This window comes from Miscanthus floridulus, chromosome 15, assembly GCF_019320115.1.
Source record: "Miscanthus floridulus cultivar M001 chromosome 15, ASM1932011v1, whole genome shotgun sequence".
Classification (NCBI taxonomy): Eukaryota; Viridiplantae; Streptophyta; class Magnoliopsida; order Poales; family Poaceae; genus Miscanthus; species Miscanthus floridulus.
In genome coordinates this window covers 71,086,869-71,108,020 of record NC_089594.1, presented here as the reverse complement: position 1 = coordinate 71,108,020, position 21,152 = coordinate 71,086,869, and the positions used below count along the sequence as shown (strand labels likewise).

General features: G+C 46.0%; 1 protein-coding gene across 1 annotated transcript; it reads right to left on the bottom strand.

Annotated features, from left to right (window-relative positions):
• Positions 1-1,180: 1,180 nt before the first annotated feature.
• Positions 1,181-3,831, bottom strand: LOC136507967 (probable polyamine transporter At3g19553). Its single transcript, XM_066502556.1, has 2 exons — positions 2,773-3,831; positions 1,181-2,503 (listed from the first exon to the last, which is right to left on the bottom strand). The coding sequence occupies exons 1-2, from the start codon at positions 3,735-3,737 to the stop codon at positions 2,008-2,010; spliced, it is 1,461 nt and encodes a 486-aa protein (XP_066358653.1). The 5' UTR covers positions 3,738-3,831; the 3' UTR covers positions 1,181-2,007.
• Between the last annotated feature and the right edge of the window lie 17,321 nt (positions 3,832-21,152).

The window sequence follows — 21,152 nt, the reverse complement described above, 5'->3', positions numbered from 1 at the left end:
GGTGGGCGCAGATGGCGAAGACGTCAGTGCCGACCGAGAGGGGATGACACCGCTACGGCAACTAGTGTCGCCACCGACAGTCACGGGCAGTTGACAGGGGCTGCCCAAGTGGCACCGGACTTCACCTCGGTCGCTGCTGGAGCTCAGGCAAGGCACGGTGGGCTGACCAACGAGACGGGAATCGTTGAGCCCGACCCATTGACGCTCACGTTGTACCCGGCGCGCCACGCATGATCGCGATATCTCGGAGGACCCGATGGTTGAGGAGTTCGCAGCCTCGCTCGTCGTTGACAGTCGGATCATCGCGTGGCCTTTCCTTGAACGCCTCCCATCACCTTCGCCGCCCCACCAGCGACAGGATGAGGCCCCGACGGCGACGACCCCCAAGCTAGAGGATGTGGACCCGGCGGTGGTCTCCTGTGAGCTGCGAACACCACCCCCGCGCCTCATTCAGTGGGCAGTGGACTCGCCGAAGACACACGATCAACCTAACGGTGGATGCTGACCCTCCCAGTTCACCACCGGGGGTTACCCACTAGGCTATGGACAACGACGGCTCCGCCAAACGCCGCCTCGACAGCTTCATCAACAACGTCACACATATGAGGGACTCTCCGCTGATTCGTGAGCCTTCCAAGCAGCCTCTTGCTAAGCCGGTACTGCCGTGGAGGAGCAGGCGGTTGGCGGCTTAGAGCATCTCCTGAGTGCCAGCTTCCAAGCGAGGTGAGGTGTTGATCATGCAGCGTATGGGCTACACCAAAGGTCCATCAGCGTCATCCGCTTCAAAGCTGGAGGCCTTTGACAAGCTCTTCGACGACAACCTGACTGCGTCCAAAGCCGAAGCGCTGGACGAGCTCTTCCCGGCCATTGGAAAGGCCTCGTCTATGCAGTCGCGAAGACGCAAGGCCACCTCCTAGGTCACAAGCTGCGTCGATAATGGTTGTTTCCTTTTATGTAATATCGAAATAAGAGGTCTTTTGCTACGATGGTCTAGCTTCGGCTGTATTAGGTCGACATTCTTCGACGCCCGATAGATGCGTGTTGTATGTTTGTTTAAACTCTTCTCCTTAATACAATGATACGTAAATCTTTTGCGTATTCGAGGAAAAAAAAGCTTCAGAACAACACCTGATGTGCAGAATCCAAGTTGCGGTAATCTGGCACCGGCAGGAAACAGCCATGCGAAGTCAAATGATACTCTGTTATTCAGATGAACAATCCACATAATCAAATGATCACATTTCTACATAGTTACGAATTACGATACAAATTTTCTGGGTTGGTCACTTTACTGAAGTATGAAGTTGACTCAAGTACAGTACAACCTATGTGTCCTTTGCTGGAAAAATACAGCTTTCGGGCCTGTTTAGAATGCGGTAATTTTTCTCTATTCTTGTGTTTTTCCTGTGAAATTGAACTGATTCCTATGAAATTCCTGTGTGATTCCTGTAAAATTCCTGCGTTCCAAACATGCCCTTCTTCTCAAACCGGCACCTCACCTGCATTACACTACACTTCAAAAGTCAAAACAAAAACTACTTTGACAACTTGAGATCTGTTCTCCCTTTCAGACCGTCTTCAATAGGTGATTTATATGGGCACTCAAATCCAAAATGGATATCAGAAGATCCAAAATCAGCCTCTAACAGAGTATCTATACAAAAAAACCCATTTTAGGTTGTCTGAGAGCCACCACCTAAATATGAGTATCCTCTCTCCTCGAAACCCATTTGCAGAAAGAATTCTCTTTTGGGTCCTGTTGTTGGAGAGGACGTCGAATGGGTATTGAATCTTTTGACTGTATCGCTACCCCAAACGTTGAATGGGTCTTGTATTTTAGGTTTTGTCGCATGATGTTGACTTCTGTACTCACTGGTCTGCCGTTCTGAATTTTCTGGTGAACACGATGACCTAAGCTCCTCCTCTGAATTCAGAATTCACCATGTATTCAGTGGAATTACTGTACACCGAACGGCAAACTGGTTCATGTACGAATCTTCACACGCGCTACTCGACCTTGCTGCCTTGTTCGTCTTCCGTTTCGTCGGCGAGCAATCCCGCGCGGATATCCTCAACGTCGGAGGCGTCAGGCGCCGTAGCTGGTCCATGGGAGCTCTCAGCTGGAGGCACGGGCGCCAAGAACTCGGCCCATGCGTGCCTCTTGGCGCGCTCCACAACGTAGTACAGCGCGACACCGGCGACGATCACGACGGCGTTGATGAGGACGGTCCTGGCCGACGCGAGGCACATGACGGTGGTGATGAGCACGACGGGCGGGGCGCACATGACGGCGGCCCCCGCGGTGCCGACGGGGATCCGGTATGGCCTCGTCAGGTCCGGGTTCTTGACGCGCAGCTTCACGAATGCCGCGAACACGGCCAGCATCCCGAGCCCGTAGAGGAAGTTGAGGAACTCGATGATCTCCTGGAAGCTCATGAAGGAGAGGATCACAACCCCCGTCGCCGAGCACAGGATGCTGAACGTCGGCGTTCCGTACCTCGACCTGCGTTCATCAGCGTCAATTCACAAAGAGATTCAGTTTTTCGTTCGATTGTAACTTGTAAGCTTCACATTTTGCTAAAAGATCGAATTTATTTTTCATTTCGGTGAGAAAAAATGGTAAGAACGACACTTAAAAGATGGACTCCTCGACTACGATAACACTCTTGGATGACAAGTGGATCCATCTATATCGATAAATATGGATCCAATGTCAAATCTATAAATGACCGATGTTACGAGTTCTATTTTTGCACGGGACGGATATTTCACCTGCGGGCAAAGATTGCAGGGATCATGCCCATCTCGGCCATGCCGAGTAGCTGGAAGGAGTCGCTGCTCATCTCGGCCTCGAAGAGCCCCATGTTGGACATGGCGGCGGCGGCCTGGATCCACACGCGCAGCCACGGCCCGCCGATCCGCTGCCCGACCTCGGAGAAGAAGCCATCAGTCCACTCGGCCGCCGTCTCCGACGGCAGCGCGCCGGTACCAGCCAGCAGCGGAATGAGGTACGCGCCGACGACGAGCCCGACGGCGCCGAACACCGCCTTGGGGAACGTCTTCCTGGGCTCCTCGACCTCGCCGGCGAGCGTGCTGGCCTTGTCCCAGAAGTTAAGGTTCCAGAACATGGAGTTGAAGTAGCCCCTGAGGTCGACGGCCCGGGCGTCGATGGCGAGCCAGCGGGACGGGCGGATCTGGGGGGCGGCGAGCACGGTGAGCGCGAGGAACGGGGAGAGCGAGAACGCGGTGAGCGCCAGCGCCGAGAGGCCGACGATGTGGAGCCCCCGGTAGTTGAGGTAGGTGAGCGCGGCCGTGAGCGCGAGCACCGCCAGCGAGCGGACCGCCGGCGGCAGCGCGACCCCGCCGCCGGAGCGGAGGTAGTCGAGGAAGAGCACCGGGTAGAGCGCGTTGTCGAGCGTCCCGGAAGCCCACTTGGAGAACCCGACGAGGAACGCCGCGGCGGGGCCGAAGGCGGCGGACACCCAGGCCACATACCCTGCGTTGGTGGGGAACGCGGAGGCGAGCTCGGCGGTGACTAGCGCCTCCGGGAGCGACCATAGGACCGGGAGGATCAGGAAGCCGAGGATCGGGAGCAGCGCGCCGCCGCCCGCGCGGACCGAGTCCTCGATGCCGAAGGGGCCCCCCGAGACGTCGTAGAAGATGAGCGCGATGAGGGGCAGCACCGTCAGCTGCCGCGGCCGCGGCGCCGGGGGATCGACGGCCGCCTCGCCGATCATCGGGTCAACGGCCGCCGCGGCCGGCGCCACGCGCGCGCGCGCACACACAGAGAGGAATTGACAAGTCAGCGAGTTTGTGGTGTTCTTGATTGGTTGGGGTAGAGAGGATGGGTTGCTGGGAGAGATATTATGGGAGTTTGTTTGGTGGATGACAGGTGGGGCCGCACATCTGGTCCGGCGACTTGGGGGGATTCTGCGCTGCAGCAAGCGGCACGTTAAAGTTGCAACTGGGAACGGAAAAAGGAAGTGAGTGGAGACGACCTGGTGGTGGCCCACACGTCGGTGAGTGTAAGTCTTCACGTGCCTGATGGTGCGACCACCGACTATGTGTCTCTTTTGATCCGTCTTTTTCAACTTATTTTTTAACCGAAACAATGTTTTTCTCTCATAACAAATCAGTCAGAACAATATTTTAATTTATTTTTTCAACGAAGCGAAGGGGACCATAGGTAATATATAAATTAGATAATACTACAAACAAATTGTGGATGTTGATGTTTGTGGGTTTCGGTGGGTGGTGGCAGTACCCGTATTGACGTCATGTCGTGGAATGTGGATACATGATACTCCGTACTTCCATTCAACTTAGAATTCCGTTTTTTTTGGTAAAAACACTAAAAAGAGTGTTTCAAATTTGATATAGCTCAGGAAAAACAAAGGTTAGTACAAATGATGGAAAAAAAGACACAAAACGACCTCTAAAAGATAAGAGTACATCGAAGATCAAATCGATCGTTTCCTTCTTTTAGACGTTCACCGCTTGTCGGAGCTCGAAGACCGCATTGCGAAGCCAGCGAAGAAAAGATCCACCTGTAGAGATGTTCGTCAAACATGGCTTTAAAGACAGCAAAATTCACTCGCTGCTGACAACGAGATCTAGTATCCACTGAAAGAACATCGGCTGGAGGAATCCTTCAAAGAACACGGGCTTGCAATCCTTTACCATCAAAATAGAGTGTTGAAGATTCTGAACCTTGCGGTAGAACAAACCAAAAGAAGAGGTTGAGATCGCCGCATCGAAAGCCGATCAACTGCTTCATCTGATAAGTACACCAACTGTCAAGATCTAAAGAAGATCAACAGATCTAACAGACCAAACTCTCACTGGTCCTTCGTCGATGCCAGATCAAATGTCATCAAGGTACAGAGAGACATTATTCCAAAATACCATCGTTGCCACCACCTCGTTCATAACACCAGAACCATACCTTAGATCAATATAGATTTACAAACCTAATCTAAAACTACGAAGGTAAAAGGAATTTGGTGCTCGCTCCTCTGTCGACGGCAAGATTGCCGGTTAGGAGAGAGGAGGGAGACCGAAGAGGTTTCGTGGGAGAGGACGGCGGCAGCGCTGGTTTGGAGACGTCAGCCTTGCGTGAGGAGTTCGGCCATCGTCTCTTGGCATGCAAAGGAAGAACGCAGGTGTGTGGAAGAGATTGATTTGCATGTTTCCTGTTCTTTTTAATTGTACTAGCATATCTGTTCTTTTTAATTGTACTAGCATATGTGGTGACGAACAAACCATAACGCATGATTTTTTTTAAAAGACGGTAAAAGTTTGGCCGCAAATTTTATCAGACGATGCAAATAAAAAAACCATACAAAATTTACATCACGCAACAGCTTTTTGGCTGCCGGACAGGCCGCTCTCTCCTGAGAAAAAACCAACTACGACAAACTACTACTGAAAAGGACAAAAAAAGAAAAAAAAACAGCAAAAACTGAAAGCAGCACACTCCACAATAACACATGATTAGTATTTGAAAATGGCAACACGTCGATACTCTCGTTAAATGTAAAGATCCCAGGGAATACGAAATTGCACTTGATTTGAAACGTGTGATATCCTTAATTCCTTATTAACAACACATCGACCGGGATAATTCTGTGATGCAGCCAGCGCGGAGAGGCCGACGATGGGAGCTGGAGTAACGGTGTGATTACGTTTAGATAAACATTACCGTTGTCACTGTTTCTGGATTTTAGTGGCAGTCCATGTAGCGGATACTCGAATCTTCCATCAACTCAGAATCCTTTTTCGCAACTGCTGGCACCTGGACGTATATTGATCCGTCGGATGGTATCGTGGACCGGGCCGATTCGATGCCCCCTGCCTATTTTTCACGTGCCCACCTAGAGGGCCGTGCCCGTGGGGATCGCTGACGACTTGCACCCACCGCTCCTCGCGTCCGGATGGACGATCGCACAGCCATCCCCTGCCCCCGTCCTCCTCGCCCCCTGCACCTATCGCTGCCACTACTACACAAATGATTTTGCGAGGTAGTGCCCAAACAATAACCAAGGCGGTCACAAAATCCAACCGCCTCCAAAAATACCGGACGATTAGTGGAGGCGGTCGTTTTCTCTTACGGAGGCGGTCAACCCGCCTCGTAAAATTGATTAATAGAGGCGATAAAAAAATAACTATTTCCTAAAATTGATTTACGGAGACAGACATTTAAAGACAACCGCCTCCAAAAATGGTCTATTTTCGGAGGCGGTTATCTAAAGACGTCCGCCTCCATAAATAAATTTTCAGAGACGGACACACTATAAGGCCCGCCTCTAAAAAGGCTGAGGCCCAACAGACCCAGTCGAGGCCGGATAGCCATTTCGAGTATAAATATAGAGACTTAGGGTTTCTCATTCACTTCACTTTCTCACGCCATTGAACCAATCGAGTTGCGTCTGTCCTCGCGACCGAGAACTCCTCCCTCCGAGACCGAGTCCAAGCGGTGCCCCTCGTCCCTCTCCCTCCGAGCTCCAGTGGCGCCCCTCCTCCCTTTCCCTCTCCCTCTGAGCTCCAACGGCGGGGGCTCTGCAGTGGGCGTCGCCCGAGCTCCAGCGGTGGGAGTCACGCGCCCGGAGGCGGGCGCCGCGCACTTCGGTGGTTTGAGGCGGGCGACACGAGCTCCCACGGAAGATCGAGCGGATCGACGTGGATGTGGCGACGTGCGGCCGGATCCGGCGTTTTGAGGCGGGCTCCACGAGCTCTGGTGGCGGATCGACATGGATGTGGCAGCGTGCGGTGGAGGTCGGCCCGATCTGGCGGCGTGCGGCCGGATCCCGACGATGGAGGCCGGATCCGGGCGGCTCAATGCCGGATACGGCCGCAGAAAGCCAGATCCAGCGGCGAGCGGTTGAATCCCGATGGAGCGCGCGGTCCAGCGAGCAGTAGCACCACGTGGATGGGCTCGTCAGGCCTGTGGATGGGCTCGGTGGGCTCGTCAACGGGCTTTTGTTTTTTTGTTATTTGTGATTGATTAACCAAGGTGGGCAAAGCGCCCGCCACCGTCGTCTGCGCATTAACGGAGGCCTTTGAATGGAGGCAGTTGCTTTTTCTGCCTCCAAAAATCCAAAATGCCGCCTCCATAAAGATTTTTGTAGTAGTGTGCGCCCTGCTCCTTCCCTCGGACCCCCTTCTCTCTCTCTGCGTGGGCGGGACTCAAGAGCCAGCCACCAACTCACTACGCCCCCGTCCACCGGTCCCCAGTTCTACAGCACCTCATCCCCTGACGCCCGGGTGAAAGGTCCTAATATGGCTAGAGGGGGGTGAATAGCTTATTTAAAACTCTATAAATCCACTAGAGCAATTTGTTAGTAAACTAAATGGCGAAATACAAACTTGCTCTAGCTCTACAAGGATTGCAAGCCACCTACCCAATAATTCTAGTTGCTATGATCTCTAAGCACACAAGAAGCTAAGTCACTACTCACTAAGAGCTCTCAACAAGGCTACACTAAAAAGCTCCACTAGATGAAACTAAGCTACAAAGCAAGCTCTCAAAACTAGCTACACTAAAGAGCTTGCTCAACTAGTTTACAAGAAAGTAATGGAGTGAGTAGGGTGATTATACCGCCGTGTCGAGGAATGAACCAATCACAAGATGAATCCAATCAATCATCGGGAGAAATCCAATCACATAAGAGACTTAAGATTTTTCTCTCGAGGTTCACGTGCTTGCTGGCACGCTAGTTCCTGTTGTGTCAACCAACACTTGGTGGTTCGACGGCTAAGAGGTGTTGCACAAATGTCGTCCAATAAATGGACACCGCAAGAACCTACCCACAAGTAAGGTAACTCAAAGATACGAGCAATTTACTAGAGCTACCTTGTGGCTCTTCGCCGGGAAGGTGCAAGACCCCTCACAATCACCAACACGTGCCGAAGCTCCTCCGCTATTGAAAGCCCTCTAGGTGTCGGCAACCACCAAGAGAAACAAGAAATCCGCAGCCACAACGATCTCTAAGTGCCACTAGATGCAATCACTCAAGCAAATGCACTTGGAATCACTCCTAATCTCACTATGACGATGAATCAATGATGGAGATGAGTGGGAGGTGTTTGCTTAGGCTCACAAGGATGTCAACTATGTCAAAGTGACAAGAGAGTGAGCCTAGGGCCGACCAAAGAAAATAGAGCCATTGCTCTGCTCGTGGGCTGACCGAACTCGCCTGACCGGACGCACCCCAGCGTCCGGTCGGCTATGTCTGATCCTCGGATGGCATCCACGTGGTGCCCCTTCAAGCCTCAGTCATTCATCTCCAACGATCAAGTCCCCGATAGCTCATGTATTAAGTCATGATCAGACTCACCATAATGTGGCGTCTAATCGAGTACAGAGAGGTTCCAGAGCCATTTTAAGTGACCAGACACGTCTGGTCAGTACTCAGCTCCTCTTCACGCGCTTGCGATGCTAATGCTAGTGTACGTCATCATCGACCTAACACGATGAAAGCTCTAGTTTGATTTTGGTGAATTGATGAAACCCTAAGTGCTAACCTAGTTTATCTAAGTGATTATGAAATAGGTGGCACTATTTCAAGTGGTGGAGCAATGGTGAAGATCATGATGATGGTGTGACCATGGTGATGATCAAGTGCTTGGACTTGGAAAAGAAGAAAGAGAAAAACAAAAAGCTCAAGGCAAAGGTGGTATTCCATAAGAGCTTTTTGGTTTGGTGATCGAGACACTTAGCGAGTGTGATCACATTTAGGATCGATAGCTGTACTATTAAGAGGGGTGAAACTTGTATCGAAATGCGGTTATCAAAGTGCAACTAGATGCTCTAACTCTTTGCATATGCATTTAGATCTAGTGGAGTGCTAACACCCTTGAAAATGTTTGAGAAAATATGCTAACACATGTGCACAAGGTGATACACTTGGTGGTTGGCACATTTGTTCAAGGGTGATGAAGTTTGGGGTCAAAAGGAGAAGTCTCATAGTGACCGGACTCTGCCTTGGGCAGTGACTGGACTTTGACCCCGCATTTGGTCAGTGGCACGCTGTGAAGGCCACCTTTGGTCTCGTGACTGGACACTAAGAAGAAAGTGGGACCGGACGCGCAGGGGGTGCGTCTGGTCACCTATGACGTACGATAATGCAAGCGTGGAGGTGGGAAAGGATCGAGCGGACGTAGGGGAGCGTCCGGTCATGCTTGACCTAATGCGTCCGATCGTGTTTTTGTCGCTCGGGAACCTTACTGGAAACTATATGACTCTACGTTGGAGTGAGTCGGGTCAGTGCAGCGGTGCGTCTAGTCGATGGCGTGGGGACTTGGGCGCACGCGTGACCTAACGCTGCTTTGGCATGTCCAGTCACTCTGTGCTGCGTCTGGTTTCAACTTAACGGGTGAACGCGATCAACTCGACTATTGGAATCAAGCGGCCGAGGTCAAACGCGGGGACACGTGGAGCCCGATCCATGACTGGACGCTGGGGTGCCACATGTCTGGTCACTTTGACTGGTGTGTCCGGTCACCCCGATAACAGTGAGGTGCAGGGGGCCAACAACTCTATTTCGTGTGAGCCTCTTTTTAAGCACCATGGCCAGCTCTAGCTCACTCTCTTGGACTTTTGCATTGATATAGCAACCTTATGAGCTTAGCCAAAGCTCTCACACTCATCTCCATCATTAATTCATCATCTTTGTGAGATTGGGAGAGAATCCAAGTGCATTGCTTGAGTGATTGCATCTAGAGGCACTTGGTGTTCGTGTTTCGCTGTAGGATTTGCTTGTTACTCTTGGTGGTTGCCGCCACCTAAATGGCTTGGAGCAGCAAGGATCATCGAGCAGAAGTTGGTGATTGTCTATGGCTCTGATCGTGGTGATTGTGAGGGGTTCTTGACCTTTTCCCGGCAGAGAGCCAAAAGGTACTCTAGTGGATTGCTCGTGGCTTGTGTGATTCTCATCTTGTGTTGGTTATGAGGCACCCTATTAAGGATTTGGCATGTGATGCCAATTAGCGCATGAACCTCTAAGTGAGTGAATCGCCACAACGACGACTAGCTTGCTGACAAGCAAGTGAACCTCAGTAAAAAATTATCGTGTCATCATTTGATTCCAAGGTAATTGGTCTTTATTGGTATTCGTTCTTGTGATTGATTGGTTCATTCCTCAACTTGACGGTATAACCATCTTGCTCTCTCTCTCTCTCTCTTTATATTACCGCAAACTAGTTGTCAAGCTCTTTAGTGTTGCTAGTCATGAGAGCTTATTAGTTTGGCTAGTGTGGCTCTTTAGTTAGCCTTTGAGAGCACACTAACTTAGTGTAGTGACATAGCCATTGTGTGGATAGAGACTATAGAAACTAGAATTATGGTAGGTGGCTTGTATTTTTAGTAGGCTAGCGCAACACTCGCTTTGCCTCATATTTGTCTAACCGGTTTGCTAAGTGTTGTTGTAGAAATTTTTAATAGGCTATTCACCCCCTCTTGCCATTAGGACCTTTCAAGTGGTATCGGAGCCATGGTCACTATGATTTGAGGCTTAACAATCTTCGGTGTCAAAATAGCTCAAATCAACAATACCAAGAAGCCACCCTAATTTGATGGCACAAATTATCCATATTGGAAGTCAAATATGACCACACATATCAAGTTAATCAATAGAAGGGTGTGGAAGGTGGTAGAAACTAAAATTGAGATTGTCGATCTTGAGAATCCCACCATGGCCGAAGAAGTGCTTCTCCAAAATAATGATATTGCTCTAAGTGCTATTCATGATGCAATTGATGAGAGAATATTTGAGCAAATCAAGAACATTGAGATGACTCATGAGGCTTGGAAGAAGTTGAAAGAATCATTTGAGGGCACCAAGGCAATAAAGGGTGCAAAGGCATACATTCTCAAGGAGAAATTTGCTAGCTTCAAGATGAAGAAAGATGAGAGTGTGCCGGACATGTTCCATCAAATGGAAGTGCTTGTCAATGATCTCAAAGCACTTGGTGAGAGGGTAGAGGACAAAGACTTCTCTCATAAGTTCTTGAGATGCTTACCTGCAAGATTTGGCATGTTGGTTACCTTGCTAGTGAGGACTAGTTTGGACACAATGACACCAAACCAAATCTTGGGAGATATCATGACCGATGATGCTTATAGAGATGATGATGAGAAGGAAGAAAAGAGGGAGAAGAAAGATGACAAGAAAAAGAGTGTGGCATTCAAGGCCACATCATCCAAGGGCAAGGCAAAGCAAGAATCATCAAGTGAAGATGAAGATTTGAGCTTTGATGAGATGGATGATGAGAAGATGGCTCTCTTTGTCAAGAGATTTGTCAAGTTCATGATGAAGAAGGGCTACCATGCTAGAAGAAAGAAGTCTTCATCCAAGAACAAGGAAGAGTCAAGAAGGTGCTTCAATTGTGGAAGCAAGGATCATCTTGTTGCTCAATGCCCATACAATAGTGACAATGATGATGACAACAAGAAGGGCAAGAAGAAGGACAAGAAGGAAAAGAAAGAGAAGAAGGACAAGATGACCATCAAGAAGAAGAAGAAGGGTGGTTCATATGTGGTCACTTGGGATAGTGATGCTTCCTCAAGTGATGATGATGATAGTGATGATGACAAGACCACCAAAAAGAAGGCTATTGCAAGCATTGCTATCAATGAGAAGCCTTCTCTCTTCGACACTCCATCATGCTTCATGGCTAAGGCTACTAAGGTACAAACTTGTGATGATGGATGTGATTAGGAACATGATATTGAAAGTGAAAGTGAAAGTGATAATGATGATGAACCCACTAAAGATGAATTAATTGACATGTTAGAAGATGCTAAAGAACATTTTGACATTAAGAGAAGGGAATGCAAAGATGTGCGAAAGGAACTAAAAGCCCTTAAGCAAGCCTTTGATGAGATCAATGCATCTCATCAGAGGCTAGAGGAATCCCATGAGAAACTTTGCAAGGCTCACAAGAAGCTTGAAAAAGCTCATTCCTCTTTACTTAATGAGCAAAATGAGAAGGAGCATGTTGTAACATGTGACAAAGGCTTAACTTATGATATAATTGATGAATCATTTTATAAGCCTATCATTGTTGGTCCCACTAACCCTTCTTGTAGCACATCTACTTCTATCTCATCTAGTAGTGATGGTTTCACATGTGATGCCTCACTAATGGTTGAGAATGAGGCACTCAAGAAGGAGGTAAAAAAGCTCAATCACACCTTGGTCAAGGCCTATGGTGGTGAGGACCGCTTGCTTATGTGCTTGGGTAGCCAAAAGGCATCTCTCTACAAAGAGGGATTGGGCTATATCGCCAAGAAAGGCAAGGCTACCTTTGCTAGTCAGAAAACTAGTTTTGTGAGTAACATTGACTAGTATTGCAAAAGTTGCAAGCAAGTTGATCATGTAGAGCAAAAATGCATGATCAAGAACAAAAATGTTAATGTATCCTCAATGAAGCTTGATTCTTTCTATGTGCTTACTAAGGGTACAAATGGTGTTCATGCTAAGTTCATTGGTGCATCATGGATGGGCTCAAAGAAGAAAGCCATATGGGTGTCAAAGAGCTTGGTTACTAACCTCCAAGGACCCAAGCAAGTGTGGGTACCTAAAAAGAATTGATCTTCTTTTGTAGGTCAATTATAAAGCCAGAGGAAGGCATTGGGTTCTTGATAGTGGGTGCACTCAACATATGACCTGTGATGCAAAAATGTTCAACTCAATCAATACCAATGACAATGATGGTTATGATAGTATCACATTTGGTGGCAATGGCAAAGGTAAGGTCAAAGGGCTTGGTATTGGTAAGATTGCAATATCCAATGACATGAGCATATCCAATGTGTTAGAGGCATTCAACTTTCAAATGCCATGAAGAACATGGATGTTGGTGAATTAAGGCCTAGGCATGTGAATGATGAAGAAGATGATCAAGTGCAAGTGCTCACTAACTCAAATGTGCAAGATGACACTAATCATGCAAGTACAAGTGACTCTCATGATAAGGTGCAAGATCAACAAGTGTCTAGTACATCATCTCAACCTAATGATCAAGCAAGTGCGAGTAATCAAGTTCCAATACTCCAATCAACTCATATTGCAAGAGATCATCCATTGGACACTATAATTGGAGATATCTCTAGAGGTGTGCAAACTAGATAAAGATTGGCTTCATTTCGTGAGTATTTCTTATTTGTGTCATCCATTGAACCAAAGAAGATAGATGAAGCATTGAATGATGTTGATTGGGTGAATGCAATGCATGAAGAATTGAACAACTTCACAAGAAATTAAGTATGGGAACTAGTTGAAAGACTAAAGAACCACAATGTGATTGGAACCAAATGGGTCTATAGAAACAAGCAAGATCAAGATGGGATAGTAGTAAGGAACAAAGCAAGATTGGTAGCACAAGGCTATACACAAGTTGAAGGTCTTGACTTTGAAGAAACATAAGCCCTGGTTGCTAGATTAGAAGCAATTAGAATCTTGCTAGCCTATGCTTGTGCGCACAACATCAAGCTCTATCAAATGGATGTCAAGAGTGCATTTCTTAATGGCTACATCAATGAAGAAGTATATGTTGAGCAACCTCCTGGTTTTGAAGATGACAAGAAGCCTGACCATGTGTACAAGTTGAAGAAAGCACTATATGGCTTGAAGCAAGCACCTAGAGCATGGTATGAGATATTGAGGGATTTTCTACTCTCTAAAGGGTTCATGATGGGCAAGGTTGGCATCACTCTTTTCACCAAGAAGATTGACAAGGACTTGTTATGTTGCAAATATATGTTGATGACATCATATTTGGATCAACCAATCAAGACTTTTGTGAAGAGTTTGAAAAGATGATGGCTAATGAGTTTGAGATGTCCATAATTAGAGAGTTGAGTTACTTCCTTGGTCTTCAAAACAAGCAATTGAAGAATGATATATTTGTGAGTTAAGGCAAGTACATCAAAGACATGCTCAAGAAGTTTGGCATGGGTGATAGCAAAGTCTTAAGTACACCAATGGGAACAAATGGAAACTTGGATAGTGATGCAAGTGACAACATGGTGGATCAAAAGTTGTATCGGTCTATGATTAGAAGCCTACTCTATGTGACCGTATCAAGGCCGGATGTCATGTTTAGTGTGTGCATGTGTGCAAGATTTTAGGTCTCACCAAGAGAAAGTCATTTGAAGGCTACAAAGAGAATATTGATGTACTTGAAGCATACACAAAACGTTGGTTTGTGGTATCCCAAAGGAGCAAAGTTTGAGCTAGTAGGTTACTCTGACTAGGATTATGCGGGATGCAAAGTTGAAAGGAAGAGCACCTCGGGCACATGTCAATTGTTGGAAAGATCACTTATTTTATGGTAATCAAATAAGCAAAATAGTGTTGCATTATCAATTGCCGAAGCCGAATACATATCTGTCGGTAGTTGTTGTGCACAAATACTTTGGATGAAGGCCACCTTGAATGACTTTGGAATCAAGTTCAAGAAAGTGCCATTGCTATGTGACAATGAGAGTGCAATCAAGCTCACCAACAATCTAGTTCAACATGCAAGAACAAAGCACATTGATGTCTGCTACCATTTCATAAGCGATCATCAACAAAAAGGGGACATTTGCATTGAGAGTGTGGATACCGAAGATCAACTTACCGACATATTCACCAAGCCATTAGATGAGAAAAGGTTTTGCAAGCTAAGGAATGAGTTAAACATATTGGATTTCTCAAATATGTGTTGATGCACCCCCCACTTATATGACATGCCTCTCCTTTGAGCAACCAAGGTAAAAGTTGATTGGCTTGCATACATCCTTTGTTAAGGACTTGTTTAGTGCATCTAGTTATTCCTCATGTTTTATAGGCTCATTCATGATAATTAAGAGAATTTGATGCTTGTATGGTACCACTATTGCTTCTATGCTTGACTTGATCTAGTGGTAGCATATGACATGTTTGTGGGCTTGTGAACCTAGTGTTTGATCTAGAAAATGAGCTATAAGTGTTTAACTCAACATAGTACAAGATAACCCCTGCAATCAGGTGTGAAGAAGCTTGTCCTTGGATCAAACTGAATTAAATATCTTAGGCAAGTGTTCTAGATTGAACCAAATTTGTGAAAATGATCCTCACCCCATTGATTGGCATTGATTATCCTAACCTATCTAAAATTGAACCTTTGTGATTATTGATGACAAAGGGGGAGAAATAGTGCACAAAGATAGTGAAAACATAACAAAGGGGAGAACTTTGACATAGGGGGAGAGAGATGACAAAGTAAAGGGATCAATTAAATTTTTGAGCACACAAGTAGGGAGAGCAAGCTCATAAACTTGATTGATGCATTTGAATGTGCATTTTCATATGTTTGCTTGCGTGGAACAAGTTTTAAATTAAAATTTCATGCTTGTGTGGTGAATGCTAGTTGTAGGCTTGAATGTTGAAATGAAAAACTAGCATGCATAGGTTGAGTAACTAGACTTGTGTTTACATTGTGAAAACTAGACCCTTGCTTCTAATGTTGATCTCACCAGGTATTCTAGTTTGTGTGAATGTCTAGTTACTAATGGTGCTAAGGATGGTATAATGGTGCACTCCGATTGGTATCACGCTTCAAAGGTCCATCTCTTATACCTTAGCATCATTTGATAGACATTGCCCTCCCACATTTCCAATTCATGCATATGTACAAGCTTCAATCCAAACTCTTAGCACATATGTAGGGGGAGCTAATGCTACCATTTGGGGTTCATGGAACTTGTCCATATCCTTTTACACATGGTAAATATGCTTGGGCAAGCAACATGGATTCAAATGAATTTCAATTCATATCTTTGTAAAAGGATTGTCATCAATTACCAAAAAGGGGGAGATTGAAAGCTCTAGTTTGGTTTTGGTGAATTGATAAAATCCGAAGTGCTAACCTAGTTTATCTAAGTGATTATGAGATAGGTGGCACCGGACGCTGAGAAGAAAGTGGGATCGGATGCACAGGGGGTGCGTTTGGTCACCTATGACGTACGGTGACGCAAGTGTGGAGGCGAGAAAGGATCGAGCAGACACAGGAGCGTGTCCGGTCATGCTTGACCTAACGCGTCTGGTCATGTTTTTGTCGCTCAGGAATCTTACTAGAAATGATCTGACTCTGCATTGGCGTGAGTCAGGTCTGTGCTACAGTGCATCAGGTCAATGGCGTGGGGACTCGGGCGCACGTGTGACCTGACGTTGCTTCAGCGCGTTCGGTCACTCTGTGCTATGTTCGGTTTCAACTTAACGGGTGAACGTGATCAACTTGACCATTGGAATCAAGCAGCCGAGGTCAAACGCGGGACACATGGAGCCCGATCCATGACCGGACATTGGGGTGCTGTGCGTCCGGTCACTTTGACCGGCGCGTCCGGTCACCCCGATAACTGTGAGGTGTAGGGGGCCAACGGCTCTATTTCATGTGAGCCTCTATTTAAGCCCCTTGGCCGGCTCTAGCTCACTCTCTTAGCCATTTGCATTGACATAGCAACCTTGTGAGCTTAGCCAAAGTCCTCCCACTCATCTGCATCAAAGCAAGAGTTAGTAGATCTATTAAAGAAGTTTAAAGATTATTTTGCTTAGGAATACTATGAGATGCCTGTTCTAGACCGATCGATTATCGAACATCGATTGCCAATCAAACCTGGATATCGGCCATTTAAACAAGCTCCGAGGAGATTCAACCCAAATGTTCTTGCTAATATCAAAAAAGAGATTGAAAGGTTACTAGAAGCGAAATTTATCCGACCGTGCCGATATGCAGAATGGATATCGAATGTTGTTCCTGTGTATAAGAAAAATAGGAAGTTAAGAGTTTACATCGATTTCAGAGATCTGAACAAAGCCACACCCATGGATGGTTATCCGATGCCGATAGCCAATATATTGGTAGATGCAGCAGCCGGGCACAAGGTTATTAGTTTCATGGACGGTAATGCAGGATATAACCAAATTTTTATGGCTGAGGAAGACATAACAAAAACAGCTTTTAGATGCCCTGGCGCAATTGGTTTGTTTGAATGGGTTGTGATGACCTTTGGTTTGAAGAATGCTAGTGCAACTTATCAGAGGGTGATGAATTATATTTTTCATAAGTTGATCGGCAGAATTATTGAAATATACATCGACGATGTGATGGTAAAATCCAAGGGGTACAAGGAACATCTAGCTGATTTGCGAGAGACTTTGGAGTGCACAAGAAAACATGGTCTAAAGATGAACCCTAATAAGTGTGCCTTTGGAGTATCAGCTGGACAATTTTTGGGTTTCATGATCCATGAGAGAGGAATCGAAATTGGTAAAAAAAGTATGAAAGCAAATGATGAGGCAGTGCCCCCGACTACAAAAATAGAGGTACAATCTTTGCTTGGTAAGATTAATTTCATCAGGAGATTTATTTCAAATTTGTCAGAAAAAGTTCTACCATTTTCTCCCTTGTTGAAGTTGAAAAATGATCAAGAATTTAAGTGGGGTGACATACAACAAAAAGTGTTTGAGGAGATAAAAGAATATATGAAATGACCACCTGTGCTGGTCCCTCCTCAGCAAGGTAAGCCTTTTAAGTTGTACATATCGGCCGATAACCAAACAATTGGATTGGCCTTGATGCAAGAGTTTGAAGGAAAAGAATGAGTTGTTTTCTATCTAAGTAGAAGACTTTTGGATCCAGAAACGAGATATTCTCCCATCGAAAAGTTATGCTTATGCTTATATTTCTCTTGCACTAAATTGCGACATTACTTGTTTTCGGCTGAGTGTATAGTTGTTTTCAAAGCTGATGTGATCAAGCACATGCTATCAATGCTAATATTAAATGGAAGAATGAGGAAGTGGATTCTTGCGTTGTCGAAATTTGACTTGAGGTACGAATTGGCTAAAGCAGTCAAAGGGCAAGTAATAGCCGATTTTGTCACCCAGCATCATAAGCCAAGTGTTGGCTACATAGAGCTGGTACCTTGGGCGTTGTTCTTTGATGGGTCATCATGCAAGCAAGGTGGTGGCATTGGTATTGTTATTATTTCACCTCAGGGGGCAAGTTTCGAGTTTGCTTTTCTAACTGAGCCAATGATTACCAACAACCAAGCAGAATATGAAGCTATTCTTAAGGGGCTTCAACTTCTTCATGAAGTAAAGCCGAGGCAATTGAAGTATTTGGAGATTCATAGTTAATTATTAATCAATTGATCGGCCTATATGAGTGTAAAGAAGATACTCTAAGGGGATATTATGATGAGTGCCAAGGGTTGCTCAAGGAATTTCCTCATGTCTCTCTTCAACATATTCCAAGAGCATAGAATCAAGTGGCTAATCGTTTAACTAAAAGTGCGTCAGGTTATCAAGTGTTTCAAGAGGTCTTATGTAGTGAAACCTCAAATAATGATTAGAGAGTTGAAATAGCAGATTACCTTAGGAATCCATCATAGAAGGTTATCAGGAAGCTAAGGTATAAATCGACTAAGTATGTTTTACTAGATGATCAACTGTATTACAAAATAGTTGATGGGGTGTTACTTAAATGCTTAAATCAAAAAGCTAAGGTATTGATGGGTGAAGTACATGAAGGGATATGTGAAGCTCATCAATCGGCTGACTGGATATTTCTGGCCAACAATACTAGAAGACTATTTTGAATATTATAAGGGGTGCCAGGACTGTCAATGTTTTGGTAATGTTCAGAAATCACCCGCATTGGCTATGAATCCAATAGTCAAACCATGGCCGTTTTGAGGTTGGGGAATTGATCTAATTATCCAAATTTTCCCGCCTTCAAGTAAAGAACATAAGTTCGTATTGGTAGCAATAGATTACTTCACTAAGTGGGTTGAGGTAATTCTTTTGAAGATGATAACCTCAAAGAACATGGTTGACTTTGTCAAGGAGCATATTGTGTACCATTTTGGGATTCCTCAAACTATCACAACCGACCAAGGGATAATATTCACATCAGAAGAGTTTGGAGATTTTGCTGCCTATATGGGAATAAAGTTGCTAAATTCTTCTCCTTACTATGCTCAGGCTAATGGCCAGGCAGAGATGTCCAATCAGATTATGATTAAGCTAATCAAGAAAAAGATTGAGGAGCAGCCAAGGAAGTGGCATTCAACGCTTAATGAGACACTATGGGCATATAGGATGGCCTGTCATGGATCGATTAAAACATCACCTTATGAACTTGTCTATGGTCATAATGCAGTCCTTCCTTGGGAAATTTAAACTAGATCAAGGCATGTCACATTGCAAAATGATTTGTCAGCCGAAGTCTATAAGAATCTTATAATAGACAACCTAGAGGACTTGAGTTGCCATCGGCTGCGTGCTCTTGAGAATATCGAGGCCAATAAACAGAGGGTTGCGAAGTATTATAATAAAAAGGTCAAGAGCAAATAGTTTTTTGAAGGAGACTTAGTCTGGAAAGTGAAATTGCTGATCGGGTCAAAGGACAGCAAGTTCGGCAAATGGTCACCTAATTGGGAAGGACCTTATCGGATTAAACGTTGTGCACCTTGCAATGTTTATATTTTGGAAACACTAGGAGGAGGAGAAGAGTTCGACAGAGCAATTAATGGAAAATATCTAAAGAAATATTATCCTAATGTTTGGATTAATACTTGATAACCGATTCATTCGATCATTGGCTCTAATAGCCGATACCGGAAGGGTATCGCCTCTAGTTCAAAAATAAACCTGAAGGGGTAAAAGACGGTATGATATGTATTGCCTATAGAGCGAGAACAAACACAGATTGGTGCATGGAATATAAGTACAAGAAACCAATTTAAACGAAGAAATTGTTTGCTAGTTTCTCCTATTACAAGCTAAAGGCCGGGGAACACTTTATTCACTATGTCATCCACCTAGGAAGCAAGGGCTACGGAGTTGGCGGCGTCAAAGAAATCCTCAACCAGGCGCTCATAATCCCTAGGGTGTTCAATGGCTGGAAACCGTGGGGAAGAAGTTGAAGCTCGTGGCTAGAGCGAGCTTGCGCAACAGCCAATGCCATGGCAGCACCATGACGAACACCATGAAGAGCAACCTCTCAGACATGGTTCGGGATGTCGTGCAAGTGAACCACCAGCATGGCACCCCTGGCATCGATGAATCCTATCGTGTACTCCGTAGCTGATCAAAGGCTTTCCAGCTGAGCCGATAGATCTAAAAAGATTCGAGGAAGGGATGATCAAGATTTTGAAGACAAAAATTTAGAAGAGATAGAAAATTGTGGTAGGCATCTCACCCATGATTCTGGCCTCAGCCTTGGCCAACCTCTCCTCCACCTGGTCGGCCTTGGAGGGTGATTGGCACCGAGCCATGGTTAGAGCTGATTCTACGATGGAGAGGCAGTCGGCGAGCTTCTGGCTAGCCCGATCGATGAAGGCAATCAGATCGTCGTTGTCGATCCACCTCCTCAGGTAGCAGGGGAGCTAGCGGCGAATTGTTGATGAGGATGACCCCAGAAGTTGAGCAGAGTCGGCCCTATGCTCTAGGATGATGGGAGCATCCTAGGTTGCACCCTCTTGATGATGAAGACACTAGCGTGATGACACAGACCCATTAAAGGCCTCCTCAGTAGACCTCTTGCTGTTCTCCATGACTTCAAACCTATGGGGAAGCAGAATCACACTAGGGACACTGAAGGTTTGGGATGAGTGTCGGTACAGGACCCATAGGATACCCCGCAAGGAAGGAAGAAGACCTAGTCTAATTAGGATTCTTCTCCTGTAATCTTAGTAGTAGTATTACTCTGTCCTACTAGAAACTCTCATTGTAAACCGACTAGGATTCTGGCCTCCTGACTATATAAAGGAGGGCAGGGCACCTTGGATTGGGAGTTCAATAGAACAATTGTATGACACAACGCTTCATAATCAATCCAACGCAAAGGCTAACACCGACCAGACGTAGGGCTATTACTCGATCTACGATCGAGGGCCTGAACCAGGATAAATCAACTGTCTCTTGCATTAACCATTGAGTTCTGCATACGCGGAAGCCCGAACATACTGCCTTGGGTACCCCCGTGGCAGGCTATCGATGGTCAAACATCGACAGCTGGCGCGCTAGGTAGGGGACTTCGGCAGCTTTGCATCTAAGAGCTTGATGGACCTCGACAACATGATCTTCTCAAAGGGATCGACCTTCATCTTTGGTTCATGG